This window comes from Alligator mississippiensis, chromosome 12 (genome assembly GCF_030867095.1).
Source record: "Alligator mississippiensis isolate rAllMis1 chromosome 12, rAllMis1, whole genome shotgun sequence".
Taxonomy (NCBI): domain Eukaryota; kingdom Metazoa; phylum Chordata; order Crocodylia; family Alligatoridae; genus Alligator; species Alligator mississippiensis.
In genome coordinates this window covers 18,603,730-18,629,041 of record NC_081835.1, presented here as the reverse complement: position 1 = coordinate 18,629,041, position 25,312 = coordinate 18,603,730, and the positions used below count along the sequence as shown (strand labels likewise).

The window sequence follows — 25,312 nt, the reverse complement described above, 5'->3', positions numbered from 1 at the left end:
TTTTATATATATACCTTTTAGCCAGCAGTGAGAGGGATCACTGCTCGGCGGTGCTGAATGGAACAGAGCAGGCTCCACACCTGGATAAGCAGTTTAAACCTCTCCATGTGTTTCAAGAGAGAAGTGTTATCTCGCTGTTGGAGATTCCTGGCTCTGCCTTACGCGTATCCAGTGACCTTGAGCAGTTTGAGTTGTCTGTTGGCCCATCTTTAGCTGAGCAGATATTACCTACCTGGTCAGGGGTGGTGAAATCAAGTGAATGCCTAGAACCTACTTGGAGCTGTCTGGGTAAAATGCATTGGAGAACCATAAGATATTATTTATATTGTCTTGTCAGATAGCTGATCTGCGTTCCAGTTCACCTTGGTTAGTCTAGTGCAGAGCTATCTGGGCATGTGGGCTGCACAGATGTGGACAAATTCAACGTTTCCTAGTTTTGGCACTTATTTGTGACAAATCAGACAAATTGATTTGGTGCTTCAGTTTCCCCATCTCTCAAAATATTACATCTCACTATTGATGTGACCAGTACACCTGCCCCTGTTGTACCTGACCCCGATACTTTGCAGTAGGAGTTTGATGATATATAAAATTTTGGTTAAATAGATGTATATAATTTTAATGTTTACAAAGACTCTCAGCTCCTTGGATGCTAGGCAGGAGGGTAGAGCAGTGGATTATGGATTATCCTGAGGAGGATGTTGTGAACATACTGAAGAATCCTTTGCAGACCATCCTGCTATCAAGAAAGCTATAGCCCTTGGCGACATTTATAAATAGCTCTCCCTATGGTGCAGCCACTCTGGGAGCCCTGTTCTGTGCTCCAGCTATGAATAGATTACCCTGGAGGATAGTTTCTTAAAGGTTAGCATGAGGAGGAAGATGAGCCAGTTGCTGCACTGTTAGTGTTGGAGGGGATGGTGGGGGAATGGTGATGCATGTTAGATCCAGGAAGGTTGGAAGCTAGTTCTTTGTATATTTTAAGTCCTGTGGTTTATGCCCATGCTCATTTCTTACTACCCTGTCCCAGTTTCACTTTCAGCTTGACCAAGGACTGTATTTGAACTGTATATTTTGTCCTCTATAAAGTATTAGTAGCTGGGGGGTGGAGGGGAATGTCAAGGTCACTTCCTGGAGCACTGGCATCACCCATTGATAAACAGGCATTAAAGCTCAGGCTTGGTCATTCTTGCTCAGACCCCTTCTCCAGGCAACCCCCAAGGCTGCTGCCCCTGCTCACTTTATGCTACTGCTATTTGTAAAGCTAGTCTCCAGATTTTTTTAAAATGCTTGCAGGGAACACTCTGTGTCTCTGGCTCGTATGATAGATAATGTATAATCAGCACACGCACGCACACCTGTAGTGTCAGATACAGGCATTACATTGCCAGGAGTCCTGCCCAAAAAAACCATGAAGAACCCCCAAATCTGTAAGGCCTTCAAAGCATCCTGGATATCTGTCCCTTTAAGGTGCCACACTGCAGCTTCACAAACATGAGGCCAAAGACATTTCTGTTTTTAAAGAATTGCCGAGATCTTCGTCAAATAGCAGGACTCCTGGACCCAGGGATTGGGGAGTTTTTCCCCCTTGAAATGCACAAAATATCACCAGATTTGTGGTAAAATCATAGGAATTGGCAACACATATACATGGCTATGCACATTCATGAAAGGAGGTGTACTCCTCTTCATGCCTCCCAGTAGACCTGCAGAGAGGTCCAGCTGGCCTGCCAGCCCTGTATTTATGTCCCTCAATCGCCCCATGGAGTGCCACAGCTGGACGCCCAGGCCAGCATACACATGCATTCATGTCAGCGTTCCTGAAATCGCAGATGAATTCATCGGCGCACGCTCACGCCCCTGCACTGCCCGCACAGGGGGACGCATGCAGCCCGACTCCCACAACATAAAGGTTTCCAATAAAGCTGAAACACGGCAGCATTGTTTGTCCAATCGCTGGCAAATGCTCAGAGTCATTGTGCAGGCCTTGAAAGCCTTGGTACTTTTATTCTCTGCAGACTGAATGGCAGCTGCAGGTAATAATAACACAAGATTAAAAAAGCCAGCATTATAGGGGCATTTACAACCCACTGAGAGAGTGAAATCTCAGCGAGCTTGAACTGCGTCTCTAGTGATCCTTTGGTTTTTCCCACTTGATAAGGAAATGATGGGCAGCTCTGGAGAAACAGCCACCACAGTGCTCATGAAAGGGGAGCAGGTTGCCTGTTCAAACACTGCAGTAAGTGGAGTGGGACAAAATGGAGCAGGCTCTGCAAATCAAATAGCCACCATGTCCTCTCAGTGCTGGGCAGGCTGCCTTTCTTTTATTTTTATGATGATTGTTATCTCTGTAGACTGAGTGGTGAGCAAGGACTGTCTGGTTTCAGTGTTACTTTCCCTAATTCAGTACCTTGCTTCCGATGGGCCCTGGTCAATGCTGTCTCAGGTCTGGTGAACTGGGAAGCAGAGGAAGCGTCCTTTTAAGAACCTACCTGTTCGAATACATGATGGGGACATAAGTCACACCGGGCTAAAGTCAGTGCTTTATGTGTTTTGACTCCTTGTTTCATGCGTGGGACCAGCTACAAATACTGCAGTCTCTGTCAAGTTAACCGTGGTTCATTTTATTTCATTTAGTGGCTCAGGTAAGTTGAGATGGATAACGCTCTCATGAGAACAGAACAGAGCTGCAAGCTCCAAATTAGGCTTTCTAAAGCTTTATTTGCTGAAAGCTGTAAGGGAAATGGAAATGGAGACAGGTCACTCTAGACAGACCCTATGTGTATGTACTTTTTCCTCTGCTCTCTGCTACTCTGGGTCACAGGATCCCAGGCTAGTGGCCCTATGCTCTGACCAAGCACAGCATCTACTCTGAGTAAGTGTTGACTGTCTACCTTCTCCCTTGCCATCTCTTTGCTTCCTTATTTGGCTCCTGTGTGGGAACTGAGTGTTCCTATATATTTGCACAAATCCAGCGCCTCAGTCCTGATAGTGAGGCTTCTGTACACAGCCGTGCTGCAGCTATTAAATATTAATATTAACATATTCAAATGGTTGATCCTTTGTGGAAGGGACATATGGTGCTGGGTCTGCTGGTAAGGAATGGTCTGGGCTGGGTGAGAGAGGGAGGTGGCTTAGGTAAAGCATGATGCTTTTTCCTTGCCAGAGCCGTTACATCAGAAGCATGAATATATTCCCAGTTGACAGCTCCCTCGGCCCCCTCCTCTCTCTCTCTCTCTCTCCCCCCCTCTGGGGCTTCTGTTTTGGGATGAGTTGGTTCCAAACAGACAATACTTTTCCAGCAGATAAACGGACACCCAAGCAGCTGCGCTGGTATCTATCATGAACAGACACGCTCCACAGTGAGGGAAATTACAAGATGCAACCAGCGCCATTTGTCAAATTAAAAAAAAAAAAAAAATCCTTTTGCCAGTGCCGTGTCCACAAGACAAACGTACCTCACATTTATAAAGCGTTGCTTTCTTTCCTAGTCTCTTATACATTTTAAACTATTCCAGGTAAACATTTCACCTCAGCTGAGACAGATGGCAGTGGGTCTCCTCTCTGATGTGAAGCTGGGGTTGGAAGTTTGCAATGGTGAAAGGGAGAAATAATTAGCAAGCCCTGGTGACTTATTGGGGTCTGCTCTATCCCAGTCCCTACAGAAAGTGCCACATTTGAGATTGGGGGTGGGGAAATGAGCTGAGGAAATGCTCGTAAGAACATAAGTGATGCCATTTACTGAGTCGGACCATAGGTCCATCTAGCCCCGTGTGTCGTCTTGGACAGTGGCAGAGCCGTGCTGAAATGGAGGGTGAACAGGGTCTGTACAGAATTTCTCATGCTCTTCTCTCCCATTGCAGCTTCCAGTGTTCAGAGGTTTAGGAAGTCTTGATTCAGCAGCTGCATTTGTGTCTACCATATTCGGTACCTACTGATGACCTTTTATTCCAAGAGTTGGTCCAATCCCCTTTTGAACTGAGTTAAGCTACCAGCCCCCAGGATAATTCATTTTATGTCCCCTAGTTCTAAAGGACTCGATCTTGGACAAGGGGCTTGGATTGAACATGGGCAAGAGGAGGCAGAAAGCTGGAGAACAAAAATGTTTCTCTGCAGGGTCATTGTTCTCCTTTTAACCTACTTTGATCTGAATTCAAGGTGGTCGAACAGTCTGTGCCTTTTTTTAAAATAGCACTTGGCCTGTTTAGAACAAAATCTTTGCAGCAGTCATGAACAGCAATGACTTTTGTGTTTGCAGCCAACTGTGTGTGTACATGTGATGGGATCCACATATGGGCATCCACATATGGGTGTGTGACCAACTGTATCTATGGCTTTTTTTTTTTTTAACTAATATGGATCTGTCTTACCTGTTCAGTTCAGGTTCCTGTATTCTGCCCAAAACAGCAACCCAATGCAGTCCTTTTATTGTGTATTTTCTCTCCTGGATGCCAATTCTTCATGTTCCAGTAAGGGAACCCAGGTTACCATCTTTCCTGGCTCCTTGATGCTGTAGAAAGGGAAGGTTAAGTAAATGAAATGTGTGGGAGTACTGGCTCCTCTCCCCAGAAGATGCAGATTTAGAAAGTAGCAGCTTATTCATCTGTTACAGTCTTATTTGTCAGCTTTTTCATATCACAAGGCATGACAGAAACTGCCTGTTATTGCTGTCTGTAGTGCTGTCACCTCACCAGGAGACCATCAAACCTGAGAGTGGCACGGGGGACCATCAGCCTTCCCTTGTGATCTAAACAGGTCTGGAGGAACCTGGGGCTGGGTTTTTAAAGGTATTTAAGAATCAGTGAGAGGCACCTAAATGCATTTAAAAACCTGGCCCGCGGGTACCACAGTTGAGGCTGGGATAAATTCTGAAACAGCTCTGTAGGTAAGCACAGTGCTGCAGGGTTGTTATTGCAGTGATCTGAAGGGGTCAATACAGCTCAGAGGGCATTTCAGCTCCTGCTGTCATGCTTGTGTAGTTGAATTAATGTCTCTGTGTAAAATATCTCTGATTCACCTCTGGACTGTTTATTCTGACTCCTAGCAAGCAGGGGTGGGCCCTTTAAGGAGGTGAGTAGAGAAGGTTGCATTCCTGACAAACCTGCAGAGAGATGCCTGTGTGCTCAGCCCTGCCTTATCCCCATCACTTCCCCAGCTGCTGACACCCATCCTCTCTGCCAAGAGGAAGGGAGTGCGACTTCGGCCCCCGTAAGAGCAAGATGAATATGGCTATCATACAAATAAAATTACCGGCTGCTGAATGGCAACAGCTTAATGAAAATGTGAACTGTAAAACAAATAAAGCCAGTTGAGCTTATAATGCTGCTGGGTGGAATTTCACTCTATCAACAAACCAAAATAGAATTAGGCATAGAAGAGGGATATTGAAGAAAGTCATTTTTCCTTGTCTGTGTGCGCTTGGCATAGGCAACTGGGGTAGACGGGAAATGAGCCTTACCCAACATGGGGAAATGTTACCCCTGCACCAGATGGGAGATCAGATATTGTCTCACTACTGCAGCAGTCTATATAAGCAAAGCAGAAAGGGGGTAGATATTACAGCAGGCTGTTGCACTATCTTTTCTTCTCTGAAGCCTGCACTCAAATTATGCAGGGGCAATAAGTGGCAAGAGGACTGTGCCTGTCTCCAGCATCTTTCGCTAGCAAATAATTATTGCACTTTGGCAAGGATTAGTTACTTGCCCCATCCTTGGAGAGTGGGGTCCATGCAGTGTTCTTATTTCACAGGCAGGAACTGAGATGCAGACTGTACCTAAAGTTACTCCCTGAAGTTAGTAGGAGTGTTAGAAATAGGATGTAGGAATCCTGACTCCACACATGCTCTTTAGCTGCTGGACAAACCTGACTTCTCTGTATGTTAAAGATCAGTCACATGGCTTGGCAAAGCCCACAGTCTCTGTGAAGGAAATTCCCAGACCTATGACATAGCAGATGATGCTGAGGTTTAGGACAGAGGCATGGTGCCAGAGCTGGGCCATAGTGATGCATATACAGCAACTGCTCACACTGTATGCGGGTCTGGCTGTTACAAATGTGTCTTCATTTTTACAATCACGAAAATCACAAAGCTACTGTAATATTAAAAAAAAAAAGTGGGGGGGGAGGAAAGACTGGACTGACAAGCTGTGCAAAGAAAGGATGTGGATCTGGGATGAGAAAAGGTAATGATCAACAGAAATTGGAGGGAAGCACAACTTCTGAACTCCCTCTGCAGGTCATTAAGGAGCAGGATCAACAGCCTTAAAGATGATAAGCATCTTGTTGCTTTGGTTTTCCAGCCAGTGACTGTAGTTCAGAGCCTTGAGTGTCGGGGGTTAAGGACATGCGAGTGGGACCTGATGCTCCTAAGGATACAGAGGCCAGACTAACGGTGTTGATGCTTTATCAAGATGACACTGCTTTAGGGGAGATCATGTCTTGTCCAAGTTTGGCCCCAGATCAAAGTGGATTCATCAGTTTTATCAAAGTTAGGTTCTCATCACAATTGGCTGGTGCATTAATGCCCTAAGAAATCTTGTTCTCTGGATATTCCTAATATTCAGTTTGGGAATCAGTGGACAGAGAGCTGTGGGTTTGTCTCTGAATGGTTAAATGTAGGCAGGATCTCTAATCCCAGCGTCTGGTTAGAGGATGGTGCCTTGTTAGTGATTGCTCAGACAGACAGTATTTGCATGAGTCATGGAAACCATTTATTTAAAGGATCCCTTTGCAGAGGTCCATGGTTTTCCCTACTAGTTTGAGGAGAAGGATGTTTATAGAGTGCAGGTCTTCAAGTCCTGCTTTCAGGCCTTATCTGCAGAGTCAGACTATTTGTACATTCCTACACTTGGGTTCTGCATTATTTGTTCTCATCCTGTTGCTCCTATTTAAACTTCCTACAAATTTCTTCTGTCTTTACTTGCTTGTCTGCTGGGTGATGCATGTTTTCTTGGGCCAGACCTGTAAGGAAGGTGATGTGCTGTCTAGCTACTTTTTTTTTCTAATGCATTTCTATTTTTGCCAGAGGCAAAAAGGATACAGTAGCAAAGGATACAGTGCATCTGCAAGGATAGCTCAGGTGGGGTACTCCTGATAGTCCCGGCATACAGTCTAGAATTATTTTTGCAACACTGAATATATCAGCTCATGAACTTCAATCCAGAGGGATCTGTGGGGTATCTGATCCTGAGAAGAATTCCTCCCTGTTTGATGCTTGCACCTCTGCTGTTTGTCTTTTGTACTCTTCTCTATTTGTATAAGTTTCTCTGGAGGGAAGGAGACCTAAGTAAACATTGACACCTGTGAGTTCACACATCCGAACCTGGCTTCACAACCAGTGCTGTTTCCATCTCTTGGCGCCAAGCCTGCTGTCTCTACCAGTAGAGTCTGAAGGAATCGTTGGCAGGGTTGGTTCTAATTCTTCCAGAGGTGAACTTTACTGATGTCTTGTTTTATACTATCCCTTACCACATGGTTTGCATTTCTATGATACCTGTAATCCAAAAAGTTGGAGCTGCTTTCTGATTGTTTACTAAATCTTTCAGCCTCCTGTTGAAACAGGTGAATATTCCCATTTACTGGTAGGGTAATAACAGCCCAGGTAGGATTTTTGGTGGCTTTCCTTTTCTTTTAATTTCCAGCTCCTGCTTCCATTTGTCAACTCTGGTGGCTGTAGCTGAGGGAGGAACTAAAGCAGAAACAAGTTTTGACATTGTCATGTATGCCTGCTGAGATGAGCTCTGGGCAGAATTCAATAACATGGTACTTTCTCCCCCCTGCATCTGCTGAAGCCCTTCTACACCAGGAACAGCATTGGCACTACTGGGTCTTAATTTTCTAAAGCGTTTAGGCTGTTCGTTTTGTGAGTGAAGTTAGGTGCTGTTAGTCCATGACCTTTTTTGGCTCTTGAGTTGGGATTAGATAGCATCCTTTGTGGTAGGTATCCATTATTAGCTGTAAATGCAGGTGAAGTTCCTTTTAATCCACAGAAACCTGGAATAGAATTTGTACCAGTTTGTTTGTTGTTCTGCTTTAGAAAATGTTGTATTCCCTCTGGACTCCTTCATCCCTCCTGGGGTCTAAACTACAAGCTTCAGGAATACACAGGGTTATTCCAATTGCAGTTGAGAAAAGCATCCAGTGTTTTCTCCTTTGCCTGTGAATTCTTTTCTTTCAGTTCACTTCTGCAAGGAGCATTGCTGCATTTATAGGGTAGATGTTGTAGTGTGTATGGCAGCATGTCATTCTCCCCCAAGGTGGAATCATTGTGTTGGCTGCAGAGAAAGGGGTCACAGCCTTAGTGGAAAATGCATTTTAAAGCAGTCTTGAACAAAAAGCAGAGCCATTTCCTAGCGCTGGAGACCAGGGCAGTGCACAGTGGTGGTTACATGCCATCTTCCTCTGCTAAGGTGTAGTATTAACACTTGCTGAGTGTTAAGGAAAAACTTGTGATGAACTGTGAGGAGCAGCCCTGGACTTGGGCTTTTGCTGGCCAGAGATCATAGAAAATGAGGGTTGAAAGGGACCTTGGGAAGTCATCTAGTCCAAACCCCTGCTCAAAGCAGGACTGTCCCCAACTATATAGATGCGTGCTGGCATCTGGGAGAGCGAGGGGAAAGTCCAGCCACAGTGGTGATTGTTTTTACTGATAGAGATTCTGAAAGCAGCCGGGCGCTTGGCAGAACAAATGACAGTAGCTGTGATTTTTCCCACCTCTGACTGTGTGGGGTGAAGACTGCCCCTCTGACCCAAGGCAGGATTCCTGCAGAGACCAACGAAAAGAAGGAGCAAGAACATCACAGTTTTTAATCAAGTGCCTCTTGAGGTATTGTCACACTTCTTGAAACAAAGCAGTGTAGTTGGCCGGTGCACTAGCATTTAATCTTGGGAGCCTTAGCCTCAAATGTGGCCTGAGTTTCAAAGAAATTTGATCTCAGCTTTATTTAATAGCAAATGCTTGTCCCTGTTATGAAACATTTGGACACTAGTGAAATCCAGTGTTATTTGGCAACTCTTCCTCGAGTTCTGGAAGCAAGACGCTTTGGCAGAGTGCGGGAGAGAGCAGGCGAGGCTTCGGGTCAGGACCAAGCATGTGGGCTTCGGGTGGTGGAGCTGGATATTGGATCAAGACTGGGAAATAGGTTGAGGTTCCTCAGTAGAGACCTGAGAGGATGTGGGCACAGATCAGGAGTGAAGTGCATCAGTAGAAGCAGTACCCTACCAGCAAGAGGGTGGATAGCCACCGTCCATCCTTTGTATTTGGCTGTGCCCTTCTCTCCTGTGACATGTTGTAAAAGAGTTTTTTTTCCTCATTCTGGGCTTTGGGGCTCTGGTGTGGGAAAAGCATTAAGGTAGCCATTCTTGGGCTGCATGATTGCCTGTGAACACCCAGGGACTAGGCTAATTAGCAAGGGGGGGCCCCTTCTGTTCACATGCTTCTAGAAATCTATTGGGGCAGGGAGGACCGTTAGTTTAACCCTGGGATATATGCCCTCTACAAACCACTCAGTGATGTGCAAAGAGCAAAGCAGGGCTTCTGAAGGAAATTACTTCATTCCTTTTCTGCTTGCTGAGGTAGGTGAAGTCTGCCTGGCAATCCCTGGTTATGTCAGTCTGGCCTGATGGGCTTTCCAAATGGTAAGGACAAAGTGAAATCCAATTAATTAACAAAGACACCATCCTCGATAATTATACCATTGAATTAGTCGCCCTCCTGTCACGAGTGGCTCTTTGTAGACTTCGATTTGTCCCTCCTGCCCCTAGCATTTTCCAGCTCCCACCAAAAATGGACAGAACTGAACAGGACTTCTGTTGCTGCTCATGAGGCTTTTCTGGGGCTACTAACTTTGTTAGGAAGCTGGACCCCAAGCAGGGATGGTTTATCTGCAGCTTGATGGAAATTGTGCAGACTCTCAGCCAGCAGAAAAACCATTTCCTATAAAGCAGGCCTAATGACTAGGGCTCTTTCTGGGCTAGAACAATGATCAGAGCGATTGTCCCGTGGAAATCAATATGTTATAATGCATGAACAAACAGGTGAGTCTCAGAACAGCTAGAGATTAGTGGAGCTAGTGAATTACTCCGTCTTCCAGTAGTTCACAGGCGGCAGGCGATGTAGTGGCAAAGCAAAGCAAACAGTGCTTCCAGACTGTTGAGTCGAAGGAGACAATAAAAGGAATAAATAGACAAGACCTCCGCTCTTTCTTTTTCCACCTCCCTAATCAAAGCCAGGCTGAGGAAGCCAATGAGGACTGCTGTGCTTTCTGGCTTCCCTACGAGCCCCCCTTGTATATTTTAGGGGTTTCCATGCTATTGTCAATTAGGGTTTGGATGCCCATATCTCCTGGGGGAGTGGGGGTAGACCAAAATCTAATTGGTTGAGTTCTCCCTCTGTCTCTTCAAGGCTGTTAGAAACAATCTGTAGAATAGAGGATGGGAAAGCAGAAATCTACTGGTAGCTTACTGAATGAGCAGTTTTTATTGGTGCTTAAATATGCTTCTGCCCATTCTAATTCCAAACCCGAAGACAGTAGGCCTCCCCTAGTACCCTTGGCCTATATGTTATCCTGAAGGATGAAATGGGAAGAGAGGAGTTTTTGTGCAATAACTGTAGGGTGTAGAACTGCTGTGATCTATTAGTGAGCACAGCTGCTCCACAGAATAGCCCACACACCGAATGCAACAATACAAATTGCACATAACCAGAACATACCTGCAGCATACATTAAACCAGAGCGACCGAAATGTTTCTGAAAACAGTTGGAGGTGCTAATAGTCCAGCAGCAAAATGCTTCAACCTATAGGAGCATTGAAAAGCCTAGAACACCCACTGTGGAGCTGGCAGCCTTTTTCGGTATTGTCCTGACTGTCCCTTCCTAATTAAGAAAGGTGAAAAAAACACTTGGGCAGTCCTGGTGGGTTAAGGCAAGAGATTGTGGATATTGGTGCTACCATGGAGAGGTCTGGCCTGAGCATCAGGATCTCCAGCTCTTCCAGTGACCCTCCCTGCATCCCCTCAAGCAAGTTGCTGAGCAGGGCGGGGCATCTATTTTTTAATTTCAGGCTGTGCATGCTGTGTTCAGTGCCGTTCATGCTGCAACAGATTGTAACACGAATGTGCAACGTTGTCCAGCGGAGGTGACCTGCAGTGCTGGCTGCTGCAACACAAAATTAAAGGCTGAGCAAATAGATAGACTGCACCCTGTGTAGCGTGGCTTGTCGGACACCATCTCTGACAAGCCACTGGAAGATGAAGGTCTGCAGGGTTTGGGCTTTCAGTGGGGGATGCCCCACAGCAGCTGAGACCTTGGCCTGGTTGGATAGGGCAAAGTAGGGAAGAGGTTCTTCATACTGGCCAGGTGATCTTAGCTGAGCCATGACACTGGGTAGGGAGCAGAAGGGAGGAAGGCCGTGGAGCAGCGCAGGAGAACCTTGTGGCTGGATTAACCTTTCCCAGTGTCAGTACCAGGGCCAGTCAGGAGAGCCCTGGTTCCCCCATATCTGGGCAGAGCCACCCCAGGTTCCAGTCGGTTCTGTCTTCACAAAGAATGAACCGTCTGAATCTGAAATGATTACAGAGCCTGCCCCTTCCTTGCTGCCCTGATGATAAACTCTGGCCTGGAGTGCCGCTCGCTTCCACGCAGATGCAGCAACATGACAGACTATGGCAGTCTCGCAGTCGGCTGATTCTCGCTGCTGTTAGCTCAAGGGCAAAGCCTCACAGCAGTGAAGTCATGGGTTAGCAACTCAGATGCCTGCATACCAGGCGAGGTGAGGAGGAGATGAACAGATGCCTCTTCAGCCAAAATGTCCCTTGGTACTGGACAGATTCCCAACCGCACTAGAATTGTAGCTGCGAGAAACTTGCTTCTACTCACGTTATGCTACATTGGCAGCCCTGGAGACTCAGGTCCTCTAGCTATAAGTGAGGTGTGTTAGCACAGACTCCTCCTACTAAGAGTGAGGGGTTTGGCAGTTCAGTTACAGGCCTCTGGTTCCTGGCATCCTTGCTGCAAGTGTAACAAAGAAATCAACTGATGCCAGTCTTGGTGGTGGGTTTTGGGTCCATCAACACATCTGTTAAAGTATGAGTTTAGTTTTAGACACACAGAGCCGCATGCAGTATGTGAACCAACCAAACAGCACCTCCAAGCATTGGGGTAAGCAAGACCATTTCAATTTGTCTCCCATCATGAGTACTTGATCTTGTCACAGGCCCCTGGATCTCCAAGGTTTCCACTGTGCAGTATGCTGGGGCTGCTAGGAGCCGGGTAGTGTGAGTGGGATGGAGCTCTGCTCTCTGACCTCAAAAGCAGTAGTCCCAGTGTTAGCTGCAAGCAGCATGGAGTTTGTGACATGCATTTAATTCCATCCAGGGGAAGGTAGTGGCACGTACATCAGCTAACCATACACTCCACTGGGTCTTTTACTTTCATTATAAATTGAGCCTAAGCATGTTAGAAGTTTCTGATATTCCTTTGAAGCATCAAGCACCAGCCTTTAGTGGAGACAGGATGGTAATGGTCTGTGCTGGCTTGGTAAATACTTGGGGGGGCTGGGGGGCTGAGTCTCAGCACCAAGCAGCTGAAGTGGGAACAGCTGTGACAGGCTTCTCTATGCAGTCAGCCGTGTGCCGAGAGCACTTCAGTTCCCAAGGAGGGCCAGTCCCATAACCTTCACGAGCAAAACATGCCCTTTAGGAGGGGAGAAAAATTAATTAGTCACTGCATCTCGTGCATGTTGATCTTAGATGTAATTGTATCCAGCCCCCATTGGGAGCAGCCTAGGCTGATTGATAGTGCCATCATCCTCGGCCTTTGTTCACAGAAACTTTCCCTGATGTGCACGGCATGGCAGGAAGCAGGTGTCTAACTCCTTTCCATACTCCATTGACTTTGGGGTCAGATGCTTGCTGTGTTAGAGGCTTCAGTGGGGTTTACTCTTCCAAAATGAGATGGATATCAGTGTTTGAGCACTAAAAAGGCGTGGCATTCTCCAGGTTGATGCCTTCCCTAGGGATGCATAAATAAGTCAAGGTTGGAAGTCCTTGATTTTCATCAGAAAGTGCTGGCTAATTTATCTTTCTCCGATCAAGTAAAAACAGATAAAAAAAGATAACAGCTCATTATCACAACTAATAGTGAGGAAGAGTGGCTTTTGAGTTCCGAAGGATCATTTAAGGGTTAATAAGTGAGCGTGAGCCACAGTGGCTCTTTCAAAGAATGCAGCGTTCCTCGATGCCAAAGTTAAATGCTAGAGCACGAGCCCACCGTGTTATTTTATTGTGAAATTGATTGCAACTCTCTGTGGCTCCGCTCATTACATTTTGAAGGAAGAGTATTGGAGTTTTTTAAATGCGCTGCTCAATGCAAAACTTTAAGTCACTAACGATGAGAAAAATTACCTTGGAAATTAGAGCTGGTCAAGTAATATTGATGGCTTATTCGACAGATTTCCAGAGAAGCTTTGACTAAATCATTTGGCAAATAATTTTCTCTTTATCCTCGCATCCTTAGGAGCCTCCTCCAGCTCATTGTTAGAGAGGGGACCATGTTTGGGATGCACAGGACATACAGACCAGATAACTACCCTGGCAGGTGCCTTGGCCAGCAGAGACGAACCTGTTACTGATTTTACTCCTGCAGTGACATCAGCAGCTGTCAGTTGAATTATCCAGCACAGTGATATCATTCCTATAATGGGCCCCATTCTCAGTGTTTGCAGGAAAGAGGGAGGTTTCCACAAGGAAGCCCACCAGGTAAGGTAGGCACTCAAGGCACTTGATTTGCTCTGTGTGAGCCCATCAACCAGGAGTCTGGCAGCACCCTTTCTGTTGCTGGCTTTAGCAAGGGTCTTTCAATGTGGATGGATTCCTTCTGCCTTGCTCTAGTGATGAGGAGGAGGAGGGAAACCAGTGTCATAACAGGATCCCCCAGTGCAGTTCTCCTTATAGTGTAGCTTGGTGATACGCTGATGCTGATTCATGGGAGGTGACTGTCCAGCTTTTGAACTGGTATCGAATGCCAGGAGCCTTGGCTGTTAATCATCAAAGGTGCCCTTTGTACAAAGGGTCACATTGGTACAGCTGGCAACTGGCTTTTATGAAGGAATGACCCTGGGTTCTTCAGACTTCAGCTGAATTTAGAAATGTTGGCTTGGCTGGTACCACACATGCCCCACGATCACTGGGCAGAAGACTGGGTGGCACGTGGTGTCCGTTTTGCCCCCTTCCACCCTGGTGGGAGGAGGTAGGAGCTCCTGTTGGGAGACATCTGCTGTCCTTAAAGTTAGAGGTGAGAAAAGAGGGAGGAAAATGAATGTGAGGAGAGGTTGTGGCATGTCCTGCAAACAACATGAACAGTCCTGGAAGTCTCCTCTTACCTCTAGCTTTGAGTAGGAGCTGGAGGCATAAGCAGTGGAGTATCAGGCTTCACAGGCACATTGACCACAGAACAGGGAGATTTCTCTGGGCCGAGGCAAATAGGGCTGTTGTGCTTTGGTGTTTGAGGCTAATTTTCTGATACATAGTGGATGAAATCCCTCAAACCTTTCTGGGAGTGTGGGTGGCCCCTGGGACTCTCCATTTCTATTTTCTCTACCTCACATCATGCTGTCTGGAAGAAGTGTAGGGTGTTCCAACCCCGGCGGCACTGCTCGGAGTGTCAGGTGGAAGGAGGGTGCGGGTGTGTGTGTGTGTGCACGTGCTCAGGCTGTTATGCAGGGCTTATTTCTTCCTTAGGAATTGAAGAAAGTGCCACAAACCCTGCTGAGCTGGGGGAGTGAGCAAGTCAGTCCATTCAAACTACGAAGTCAGGTCCAGGACTCGCCCGACAAAGAGACAGAGACATTTTAGTTTGCCTGTAGCCTTTCCTGATGCAGGTTATTGGCATAGGCCTTTTGTGGCCTGTGTTGACGCAGTCCCAGGGAAGAGCTCTCACATGTGAGCTTGTCCTTCCTTACAGCAGGATTACAACAGTCTGAGGCTGGAGGCCTCCTGCTTCTTACTGAAATCCTTAAACCTTGTCATTACAGGCTGTTTGCATTAGCTTTCCTTCAGGCTCCTCAGGTTGTTTTAGCCAGAGGTGGTGGTAGGCTGTTCCACTTGTCCTCAGAGTCAGCCTTATCACTTGTGGGACCTGGACTCCCAGAAAGGAGACCAGTCCAGCCATGTCTTACCTCCCCACTCCATCCTATTATGAGACAAGTCTGTCAGTGAGGTGTTACCACTGTCTTCCAGCTCCACTAGCAGAGGGGGAAGTGGCTGTCAGCCAGGGGGGCATGGACACCACAAGGGATGACCACCATCTAGCTAGCTGTTCCTTGCATTGCTTATGCTAAGGGACGATTCATTGAGACTTGATGTGGTCTGGTTGGGGTCCCTTGCTGGTGTTTCCCTGAAGCAGAGACTGAGAGTTGTGGGGTGTGGTTTGGGAGGGAAGTAATCCTTTCTTGTCTGAGTGGGAATCCTAGCTCTAACACTACATCAACAAGAAGAGGTGGTGATCCAGGAAAGTGAGCTTTGGAGCAAGTGAGCAGGTGAGATTAGCTCTGTACCTTTTCAAACCAGTGTCAGTTTTACTTGGGATGGAGCAGGGGAAACTTCAGTTGGAAGAGTGCCGCTTCTGAGGGCTACGCAGAAGGGCGACAGTGTTTCTTGAGGAAGCAGTGCAATTTTAACTTCCCTCCCTGGGAAAGTTGCTTTACAGCCCTGCAAACTGCGGTGGGATTCTCCTGGTTTGGACAAGCCAGAGAAGGAGCAAGGGGCTGTTTCATTACTCTGGATTGTGCTGCTGCTTCCATTTGGAAGCTTCAGGGGACCTGATGTCCCCTGCATCTCACTGTCATCGTCTTATTTCATATGGCTGATGTAGATACAGAACAGTAACTATAATTTAACATTTTAGGTGGCTGAGCCAGACAATGGCATCAGGAGCAGCAGAGTGTATCACTGTGATACTTCCTTCATATTTGTGGGTCATGCATTGAGTCATTATATGTCCCATGGTCTGTTCTGGGTGACCACACTGGAGAGTTTTTGACTTTCCATTTGTGCATCAAGTATCTACATTAGTGGTACACCGATACATCAGTCCCATATTGCTTTCGCACTGATATAAGGAAAATTGAGAGCATTGGCAAATGGCTTTTTTTGGCTCACGTGGCCAATAAATCCCGCATGCATGTGCACAGCCGCAGCATGCATGCGGCCAGGAGCGCAGCCTGGCAGTGTAGAGACCAGCGTCAGGCTGGTAAATCTGTTGTTGGGGAAAGGGGTGGGGGGAAGGAAGGGACTGGGGGGGGGGAGGAGGGGGGGATCAAGGCCACCATGGAGGGAGTGCAGCTGGGGCTCGGCAGGGTCAGGCACTGCCCAGTCGGGGCAGGGCATGGGACCGAGCTGAGAGTGGCTCATCCAGGAGGTGCAGGGACGGGGTGGCAGGTGCAGCTCCTGCCGGTGCACACACCCCAGGAGGGCATAGGGGGCATGTGCCCCTGGCTCTGCATGTGGGGTGAGGGTGGGCTGCCGCTGCAGCCTGGAATCAGGGCAGCACTGGGCTTTTCCCGGTGAGGGGTTAGGCCAGGCTGTGCTCGGGGCAGGCGGTGGTGGCGCTGGGAGGGGGCCTACAGGGTGTGTGTGTGTTGGGGGGAGGGGGCTACAGTGAATTTTGGGGTGGCTGCAGTCCCCCCTCCCCCTCCCCCAACCCCTCTCCCAGTGCTGTCACCGCCCTCCCCGAGTGCAGCCTGGCCCAGCCCTTGCCAGGAAGAGCCTGGTGCCACCCCAGTCCAAGCCCGCAATGGCAGCCCACCCTTGCCCTGCACGCGGATCCAGGGGCATATGCCCCCCAGACAGTCTGCTTGCAGCTGTGTCCCGTACCCTGCCCTGGCTGGGCAACCCCAGCCCAACTCCCACCTCACTGTGGGGAACTTGATCTGCCTCCCCCCCCCTTACCAGCCTGATGTTGCTCTCCAAGCTGTCAGGCTGCGTATCGGAATCAGATCAGTATCCGCAGATATGGCTCGTTACAAATCAGCCATCATTATCAGCCCAAAAAATCTCTATCGCTTCACCCCTAATCTGCATCTCCCATGGTTTGTGTGGATATGGTTTAGAGTTGCCCAGGAGCATTGCAGGAGATCAAAACCAAGAACCTTCTTCATTGGATCGATCACAAGATGTTTAATTGGGACTTCCTGTGAGCTTCATTTGGTTTTCCAAGCTTCATCAGTGTTGAAGTCATATTGTTGAAGGTTAAGCGCGTGGATCCAAAAGGGTTTGTGCAACTTTAGGCAATGGTGAGGGGCATTGTTGCGGTCCTGGTGGATGGGGAGACGTTCGTTTTCCTTAATTCGCTGGACTTCCCGTAGAAATGCTGCCTCACAGTGATTAAGTGGAGGAGTCATGTGTGGCAGCCATCGTGTTGGGGTTGACTTGAGGGCCTCAGTGATGCACTGCATTGCAGAGTATATTTGGATGTCAACAAGTCGAGTATGACTGCTTCTGGTCCATACTGGTGCTCAGTACTGGGCTATGGAGTATGCAAGGGCCAGCACTGATGTCCATAATACTGATGCTGATGCTCCGCAACTTGTGCATGCCAGTTTCTGGACCAAATTGACCCTTATCATCTTGGCAGCTTTCTTTAGGTGGTCACAGAAGGTTAATGTACAGTCCAACTCTGCTCTGAGATAAGACAGAGTGGGGCTGTGCTGCACAGTGTTTGCCGCAAAAAGTTACCTTTGGGGTATGCTTAGCATTTCTGTTATCAAGATGGAATGCAGTGACTGTTTTGTGGGGATTTGACTTGTCTCCATTTCTGAAAATATTCCTCTATGATATTCAGGTCCTCATTCAAGATGTGTATACATTTAAAAAGTGTTGGTGTAAGTACTGAGCCTTGTGGCAGTCCATTGCTCAAGAATCGGGGCGAGCTGACTCAACCAGGTGGACACATAGCCACCTATTACTCAGCATTGTCCATATTGGGTGTAGTGTTTGGTGGCAGGGTATAATGTTTGTGAGGTTCAGCATCAGACCTTTAATTAAGACCATGTTGTAGGCTGATGACCAGTCTCCAGAGGTTGCACCGGTCTTGGATTTTTTCTGAAAACCAGCCTCGATTCTATATTGCGAGTGCCAAAACTTGGTTGCAGCAACTTCACTTAGACCAGAATCCCACTTATTCATTGAGGATCACTGGCTTGATAAAAGGGCTGATTCTCCTGAGGATCATACGTTCTAAGAGTTTGTAGGCTGTGCAAAGGATATTGGCCTATAGCTTCCCGGGTCGTCCATCGGCTTACCCAGTTTGAGTATTGGAATGACCGTTGCCTCCCACCATGCTTTTGGTATGCATCCATTCATGATGCATCTCATTGTGATTTGCAGCCAGTAACGTCAGATGAACCTCTGAGGGATGGTCCATTTCTCCTATTATCTGTCTCTCAGCTCAGTTACACATCATTTCAGAACGGGAAGTGTGTGGTGCCAGCAGCTATATAACTAACCAGCAACCTCTTCCCCTTTTGTCTCCTTCCCCAGGAACTTCTAGTGAATTACGGATAAATTCTGGCAGCTGTGAAAGAGCAGAGCACAGGGACCACAGAAGCCCTCAGAAGCCCAGTGTCCTTGGATAAACACAGACCAAACTTGGTGCCTTCTGTCTATAGCAGTCAGGAAAATGACATGATTCCTCTTCTAAATGCCTGCATGTAATGGTCTCAATGGATGTGTTTGAAGGTGGGGGAGGGAGGGAGGGCTTGGGGAGAGCAGCATTGATCTGGGAAATGTGCTTCATCTTTTTAAATTCCATCATTGCGAACAGGATGCCCACGAACACAAGTGGGCACAGCCTGGTTTGTCACATAGAAGCCATCTAACACAAGGCCCATCGCCCTCGTACTAGCTTTGGTTTTGCTCACCCAGTCTTTCACGAGCTGTTGCCTTTGTCCTTGTGCTCCAGAGAAAGGAATCTGAAATATTCAGGGAAGTAACCCTGACCTGCTTGTTAGGATTAACTGTTCCTCGTGTGCTCCTGTTTGTAACACCAGCAGGCACATTCCTTCCCTTGCAAGGCTCCCTCCAAAGAACAATAAAGTGTTTAATGGTCCCTGTGTGTGGCATGAGATGCTTTCTCCTGCGAGTCCGAGAACTCCTGTTTCCCCCTCCTGCTCCTGTCGGCAGCGGGAAGCTGGCGACTCCTAAGAAGTGTTGGGAATAGAGAAACTTCCAGTCGCAGTTCATAAATTAGAGTTCTCCTCATTTATCTCCATCCAAGGGCTGAATGACTTGGGTATATTTGAAAGGACTTGGAAGGGCACAAAGTCCTAGCTGAAAAAGAACTAGCCCTGGTAAATCATGCTGCAAAACAGCTTCCCTTGCCCGGTGCAGAATCTCAATTGTCCTCCCCTGCAGTGTCCCTTCCCTTGCTGTGAACTGTCCTTGCCCCCCCCAGCTTTGTTCCATTGTGCCCTCTCTGTGGAGTGAGGAGCCGTGCTACTCTTGCATCCAAAACAGCATCATTTGGAAGATATTTCTGTAACCCAGTGAGTCCAGTTGGATGGCTCTTAACATAAGCCCCCTCCAGCTCCTAGCTGAAACAGTCTCTCTTTTTAGCTATCCTACTCTCATGCACAATTTGAGGCTAATGGATAAGGAGGCCAGGCCTTCCACTTCACAAAACAGCCACTTTCCCCAAGGATGAGGATAAGCCCCTTCACATAAGCCTCCTCCAGCTCCTAGCTGAAATGGTCTCTCTAGCTATCTTTCACTCAGGCACCATATGACCCTGGTGTCTTTCCTGACCGTGGTTCATTTAATGGGCTTGCATGGAACCAGGCTGTTTTTTTTCAATTTACAGTAGAGTTAAATAGAAACTTTCTGAAAACAGGCCAGAAGTGAGAGTCTGAGAACTGGCCCGTAGGTCACACCCTGCCTTGCCCTCATGCTCCCTTCTGTGAGGAGTTTAGTGCTTTGGAGTAGTGGAGTTCTCGGATGCTCAGGTAGGATTTGCCATGGGTACCTCTGCAACCATCTGGGTAGGTAGAGCTTCAAGGGGTGGAGATGGGAGCATTTTACACCTCTCATCTTGAGGCATCTGGCTGCCCTTTTGGGGAAGACGGAGAAGCAGAACGGAGCATGGTAGTCTCGTAAACGTCGGCAGTATCTAGCCATGGTCTGCGAGTGGGCGTCTCTGTTATCCTACGCACTTTGTGCTTGTGTACACAGCAGTTCTCCCAGCTCTGACCCACGGCCACTTGTCTGCTAGGACCTAGTCCATGGTTTGCCACATTGGCAGTGCTGCATCTTAACCTGGGATAGGGAATGAGGAATAGCATCTCCAACCGAAGCCACAAGGGGAATATTGGGGCCAGAATGAAAGGAGCATGGAGTTGGAATTAAGAGAGCCCAGCACCACTAAGACTCCTGAAGGAGAGACCGTGCCTTCAGTGGCCTTGCAATGTGGGGCTGTTGGATTGCAGAACCCCTTGCACTACCTGTGGGTTTTAGTTCAGTAGTAATGAGCACCAGCTACTGAGTCACTAGTGAAGATGATAGCTCAATTGGCATGATTCAGCTGTGCCTGTCCCTTTTGCAAAGGGTGGTAAGGAAACCTCCTGTAGGAGGAGAGATGTTTTTTTATAAGTTCTGTGTATGTGGCTCAGCTCGGTGACTTGGCCTTTCCCAATTGCTGCTAACCAAGAAGGACAGCTTCACAGCCCTGGTCATCGTAGCATACCCCAAGTTGGCTCATTCCTGTCAGTATTACACATCTCCCTTTGATCCTACATTTTCTGCACTGTGCAGGTCTGACCTGCTCCCAAGAAGAAGGGGAAACTTCTGAAGAGCAAGCACTCTGCCCTTGGCTCATTGCTGGCAATGTTGAGATGTTGAGGGCTTTTTTTTTTGTTTTCTTTTTTTGCTGCTTGGGATTTCTCCTGCTTTGCTTGGTAGCAGGTATGTTGAGCACAGTGTCGCCCAGCTTCTGACATCCTTTCTATTTCTTGTTGGCCTAGAGAGGACAGTGTTCCTCTTCCCCTCTCTATTCCTCTTCTGCCCCTGCCCACGCTTGTCTGGGCACGTGCGATTCACATGACATGCATTTGGGGGAGTTATGATGCCAGGGCTGATTATGTAGCTGCACTGGACAATTTTCTCCGTTAGGCAACTGTAATACATTTCCATGTTCTTTTATAATGAGCTTTATTTACCAAATTGGCAATTCCTCTGTTGAGAAATAACTGATTACAGCATTCAGGGAGTTGCTGTCATCTCAAGATATGCAGGTGTCTGTGGAACATAAACAGATGTGATCGTTCAGAAAATGAACCCAACTGATAGAGGGAAGGGGAAAAATCCTGTCATACAGTCATGAATGCAGTATCTCCAGCCTTGTTCCTGCTAACGCTGCCAAGGTGTACAGCTGCTGTTCTGCAGCTCTGCAAGGACAGAGCATTGACCGAGGCTGGCCAGGAGCTCCTTCCTGCTGAAGGTTACTTGATGAGGACCTGAACTTTTCCCTGGCCCCACACTCCCCTTAGTCTGCCGCTGAGCCAGGTAAGCAGAAAGCTGTGGTGGTGGAATGATGCTGGCCAGCCCAGAAACCAGTTCCTTTGTGTAGCCTCTGCAGTTATCAGTAGGTGAATGCTGGTGCCTAAAGCCCTAAGTCTGAGTTAAAGCCCTAAGTCTGAGTAATTGAGAGCTGGCTAGACATCAAGACAGGCAGACCAATTTGAGGAGCTTTGCATGACAGCTGTGGAGGAAGGTGGGGATGTGCATGGGCTCTTCAGGTTTGTGATGTGGATTTGACCTTGGCCGGGGAGCATAACTAGGCCCTCAGGCTCTTTCTGCAGATGGGAATTGCAGATACTCCACTGTGCTCACGGTACCATGAATGAAACTGGTTACCGTATGTGCCTTCTCCGTCCCCTGAGGTATCTGGGTGTGATGCATTTGGAAAGCTCCCCCCAACACCCCAACACGCAGTCCAGTTTCTAGAGCCTCAAATGCCCTCCATGCCACCACGAAAGACCATCTCTGCAAACAATGCAGCATTTTTAGAGTGTCTTTTCACATTTTCCCTCCCTGCTCCTCCTTCCTGTGTCACTAAGGGTCCTGCACAGAGGGCAGCTACCGCACACCATGTTTTCACCAGGTCCTACTGATAATCCTCCTGGCTCTCATTTGGTTCTGTGACTCCCGGTTTGCAGAAGCCTTGTTAGCTGGTATGGAGCCGGAGTTTGATTTCATGTGGGATTGTGACAGCTGATGTCAGTTCAACTCCTCCGTGGCAGAGATCATTATGCTTGGAGCCGGTATCCATCGTCAAAGAGGTGTCTTCCTCATCGCACAGCTACAGCCACGATTGGCACTAATTGGCAGCTTGGACAGCAAGGTCCAAACTACAGTTGCACAAACTACAGTGACTCCATTACCCTCTCACCCCCCAGAAGCAGATCCCTCCAAGGCAAGTTGTCCAGGCAGCATAGGGGCAGTTTGCTCCTGTCAGTGGTACTATATATATAAATTGGACTGCCCTATCCAGGATGGTTCATCAGCCCATAGGATTCTCGTGCAGCCAGTTCAGCTAAGCGTCTGCATGACCCCTCTCCTTGCAATTCTGCGGGCAAAGGAATTAATTGGGTGCACAAATATATCTCTGTATTTGCGGGGAGGGGGGTGAGGCAGTGCTCAGAAAATGTACACTTGCTCAGTGCCCAATGACAAGGAGAAATAGTCTAAAAAGGGGCCACATACACGGAATGTATATAAAACATCTCCCCTCCTATAGGAGGTTTCCTTACCACCCTTTGCAAAAGGGACACGAGCAGCACAGTTAATAAAAAAAACAGCAAACAGGAACAAAACTCTTCCAAATTTTGTTAGAGGCTTTGGTGTCTTTGTGAACACGACATTCCCCAAGCAATTTGAGGCTGTAATAACCGGGCTCTCTAACCCGATTATGGTTGTATGGGATAGTTCAGATAGGAATGAGCCTGCTTCAGGCCAGGGGGTTAGACTAGGTGACCTCCGGAGGTCCCTTCCAGTCCTGCTTCTCTATGAATATGACTATAACCACCGAGTTTGTGATCTTGCATAAAAACACAGTTCGTTGCCTCCTGTTGTTAATATTTCACGCTTGGCTTTGCAAGATGCTTTATCTAATATCCTCTCTGCGTTTGTGTTTCTACCAAACTCTGCTTGCTCTATGACGGGAGCAGTTGAAGGAAGAAGGCAAGCACCAAGTGTATCTATAATCCTGGTGGGAAGGTTTTGTGTAGCTGTCGGGGGAGAGGTGTAAGTCTCATTTCCTATTTTATAGTCTGCTGAATCCTGTGAGCTCATGCTGTGCATGCTTTTCCCAGGCAGTGTTTTCCATTTGTCTCAAGTTTTTATTATTTTTATTTCTAAACTGGTTACAAGGGCTTGCCGGCAGCTTGCTTGCTAAATTGTTTGGATCTAATTCCTAGAGATCTTGAGCTGTCTTTGCAGGTCCTCGGTGTCTTTTAGGGTCAGGTCCTTGAGTTAGCCTGTTACAGTAAATGAGCACAGTCTGGGGCAGGAAGATGTGTAAGTTCTTGCCTGCTCCGTGACTCCCCTCTCAGCAGTTGTACTAGTAATGCCCATATTTAATACACCACCTAGGACTGCAATGGCCCGTGCCACAAACAAACCATTCTAGCCTGCATTGACTTAGGATGTCCAGCCTTTCTTCCTCTCTCCAGCTGGTACGACCCTATCAGAAACTTATGGGAGCCTGCAGAGCAGTCTGAGGTCTTATAGACCATTTGGCCAACACCCGGCCAACCCCCTTGTGAATGGAGCTCTGTATACTCATCCTTGGAGAAGGTGGCTGTTTTGTGAAATGGAAAGCCTGGCCGCCTTATCCATTAGCCTTAGCACCTCTGTGTATGTGTGTGTCTAGGTTATTTGCTTTTTCAGGTCTCCCAGGCTGGTTTGCTGAGAGACTGAGTGGCATGCAGCTTGGAGTGATTGAAGGCACTGGCCCTGTAGCCTCCTTTGTGCTGAGGTGGAGGAGCAGCAGTAATGATGCTCCACCTCCAGCCTGGTGTCTCATTATGCCTGCAGCGGTGGCTGCGCTGCCTGGGGCAGAGCCGAGGGGAGCTAAGGGACCACAAGCAGGGCTCCCTGTCAGACTGTCTCCTGTATTTAATCACACATATTGTGTTCTCACACTTTTCCCTGCCCTCTGCCAACTGTGCAGGGACTTGCTGGGGAGAAGAGTGAGCAGACTGCTCTTCGGGTGCTAGCTGTCACCTCGGCCATCCTCTGGAGTCCACAACAACCTGCAGCTAAAAACTCTCCTCAGCTTGAGGGGCTCAAGTGGGGGGCCCTCCCTGTCACCGCTCAGCCGAGCTGGGTGCGACTGAACCCCAGCACAGGTGCCCTGTGGGATGGTAACTGCTCTTGGTTGCTGTGGCCCCAGGTCAGCTCTGGCCTGGTCCAGCAGGAGTGAAGGGCATGCTGCGAGCAAGGCGTGGGGAGGAGTGCAGGTCACTCCTACATCTCTTGGATTTCAGAAGCTCAGCATTCGCCTACATACGGCAACTGATTTCCTTTGCACAGTGATGTGCAAGTTAGCCACAGCCCTTGCAGGAGCGTTTTGCTTGGCGGATCCCAAAACAGTTATTGTTTAGCACACCTGCATCATTAGCCTGAGAGACTCGCTGCTGTCGGAGGGGCTCGGAGGCAAGAGCTGGCTGAGCAGGACTGAGAGAAGGGCCTTACATTTCTATGGGTAAGAGAAGATAGAAGGTATCAAAGGGACCTTTATGGTTTTGTAGCCAAAGCCTAGCTGCTCCCACAGGAAGAATGAAAGGGACTTTTTCCCCTCTCCCAAATCAGCCGCTGGAGGGGAGAAGCACTTGAGTATTCCTTCTTGTCAGTCGCCTCCATAATCCAACACATCATAATATCGTGTTTGGTTTTATTGTATATGGATGGGGAGTGCTACTCCAAGGCAGGATTAGCTAAACATAGCATTAAAAATAAAGCACAGCTATTAATTTAATGGGCTCCTTGTTACAACCATCGTAAAACAAGTAAACAGGAGCTCTGCCAGGGCCATCACATACTCCCCATCGGAGGGGACGAGCCAAGGGAAAAGCTTGACTCTCTGCCATCTGATAATGCAACATGTTTGCGTGGAGTTTCTAACAAATTAATTCTTTTAGTCATCTTGAGCGGCACGTTAAACTCCTGAAGAAATCCAGGCTGGTGACTGCAGCCGAGCCCCGTGATTCCCAGAGAGCCAGAAGGGGAATGCCAGTTCAGGATTTACCTTAAATCAGATCAGCT

General features: G+C 47.9%; 1 protein-coding gene across 5 annotated transcripts in view; it reads left to right on the top strand.

The window, feature by feature from the left end:
• The window catches only part of CHCHD6 (coiled-coil-helix-coiled-coil-helix domain containing 6), a 144,608-nt gene extending 125,505 nt beyond the window's left edge, over positions 1–19,103 (top strand). For all 5 annotated transcript variants that reach the window (XM_019499772.2, XM_019499775.2, XM_019499773.2 and 2 more), the window contains one exon: positions 18,536–19,103. In XM_019499772.2, coding sequence (XP_019355317.1) covers positions 18,536–18,559 — 24 coding nt within the window. In that variant the 3' untranslated portion in view covers positions 18,560–19,103. The remainder of the gene's footprint in view (positions 1–18,535) is intronic.
• The last annotated feature ends 6,209 nt before the right edge of the window (positions 19,104–25,312 follow it).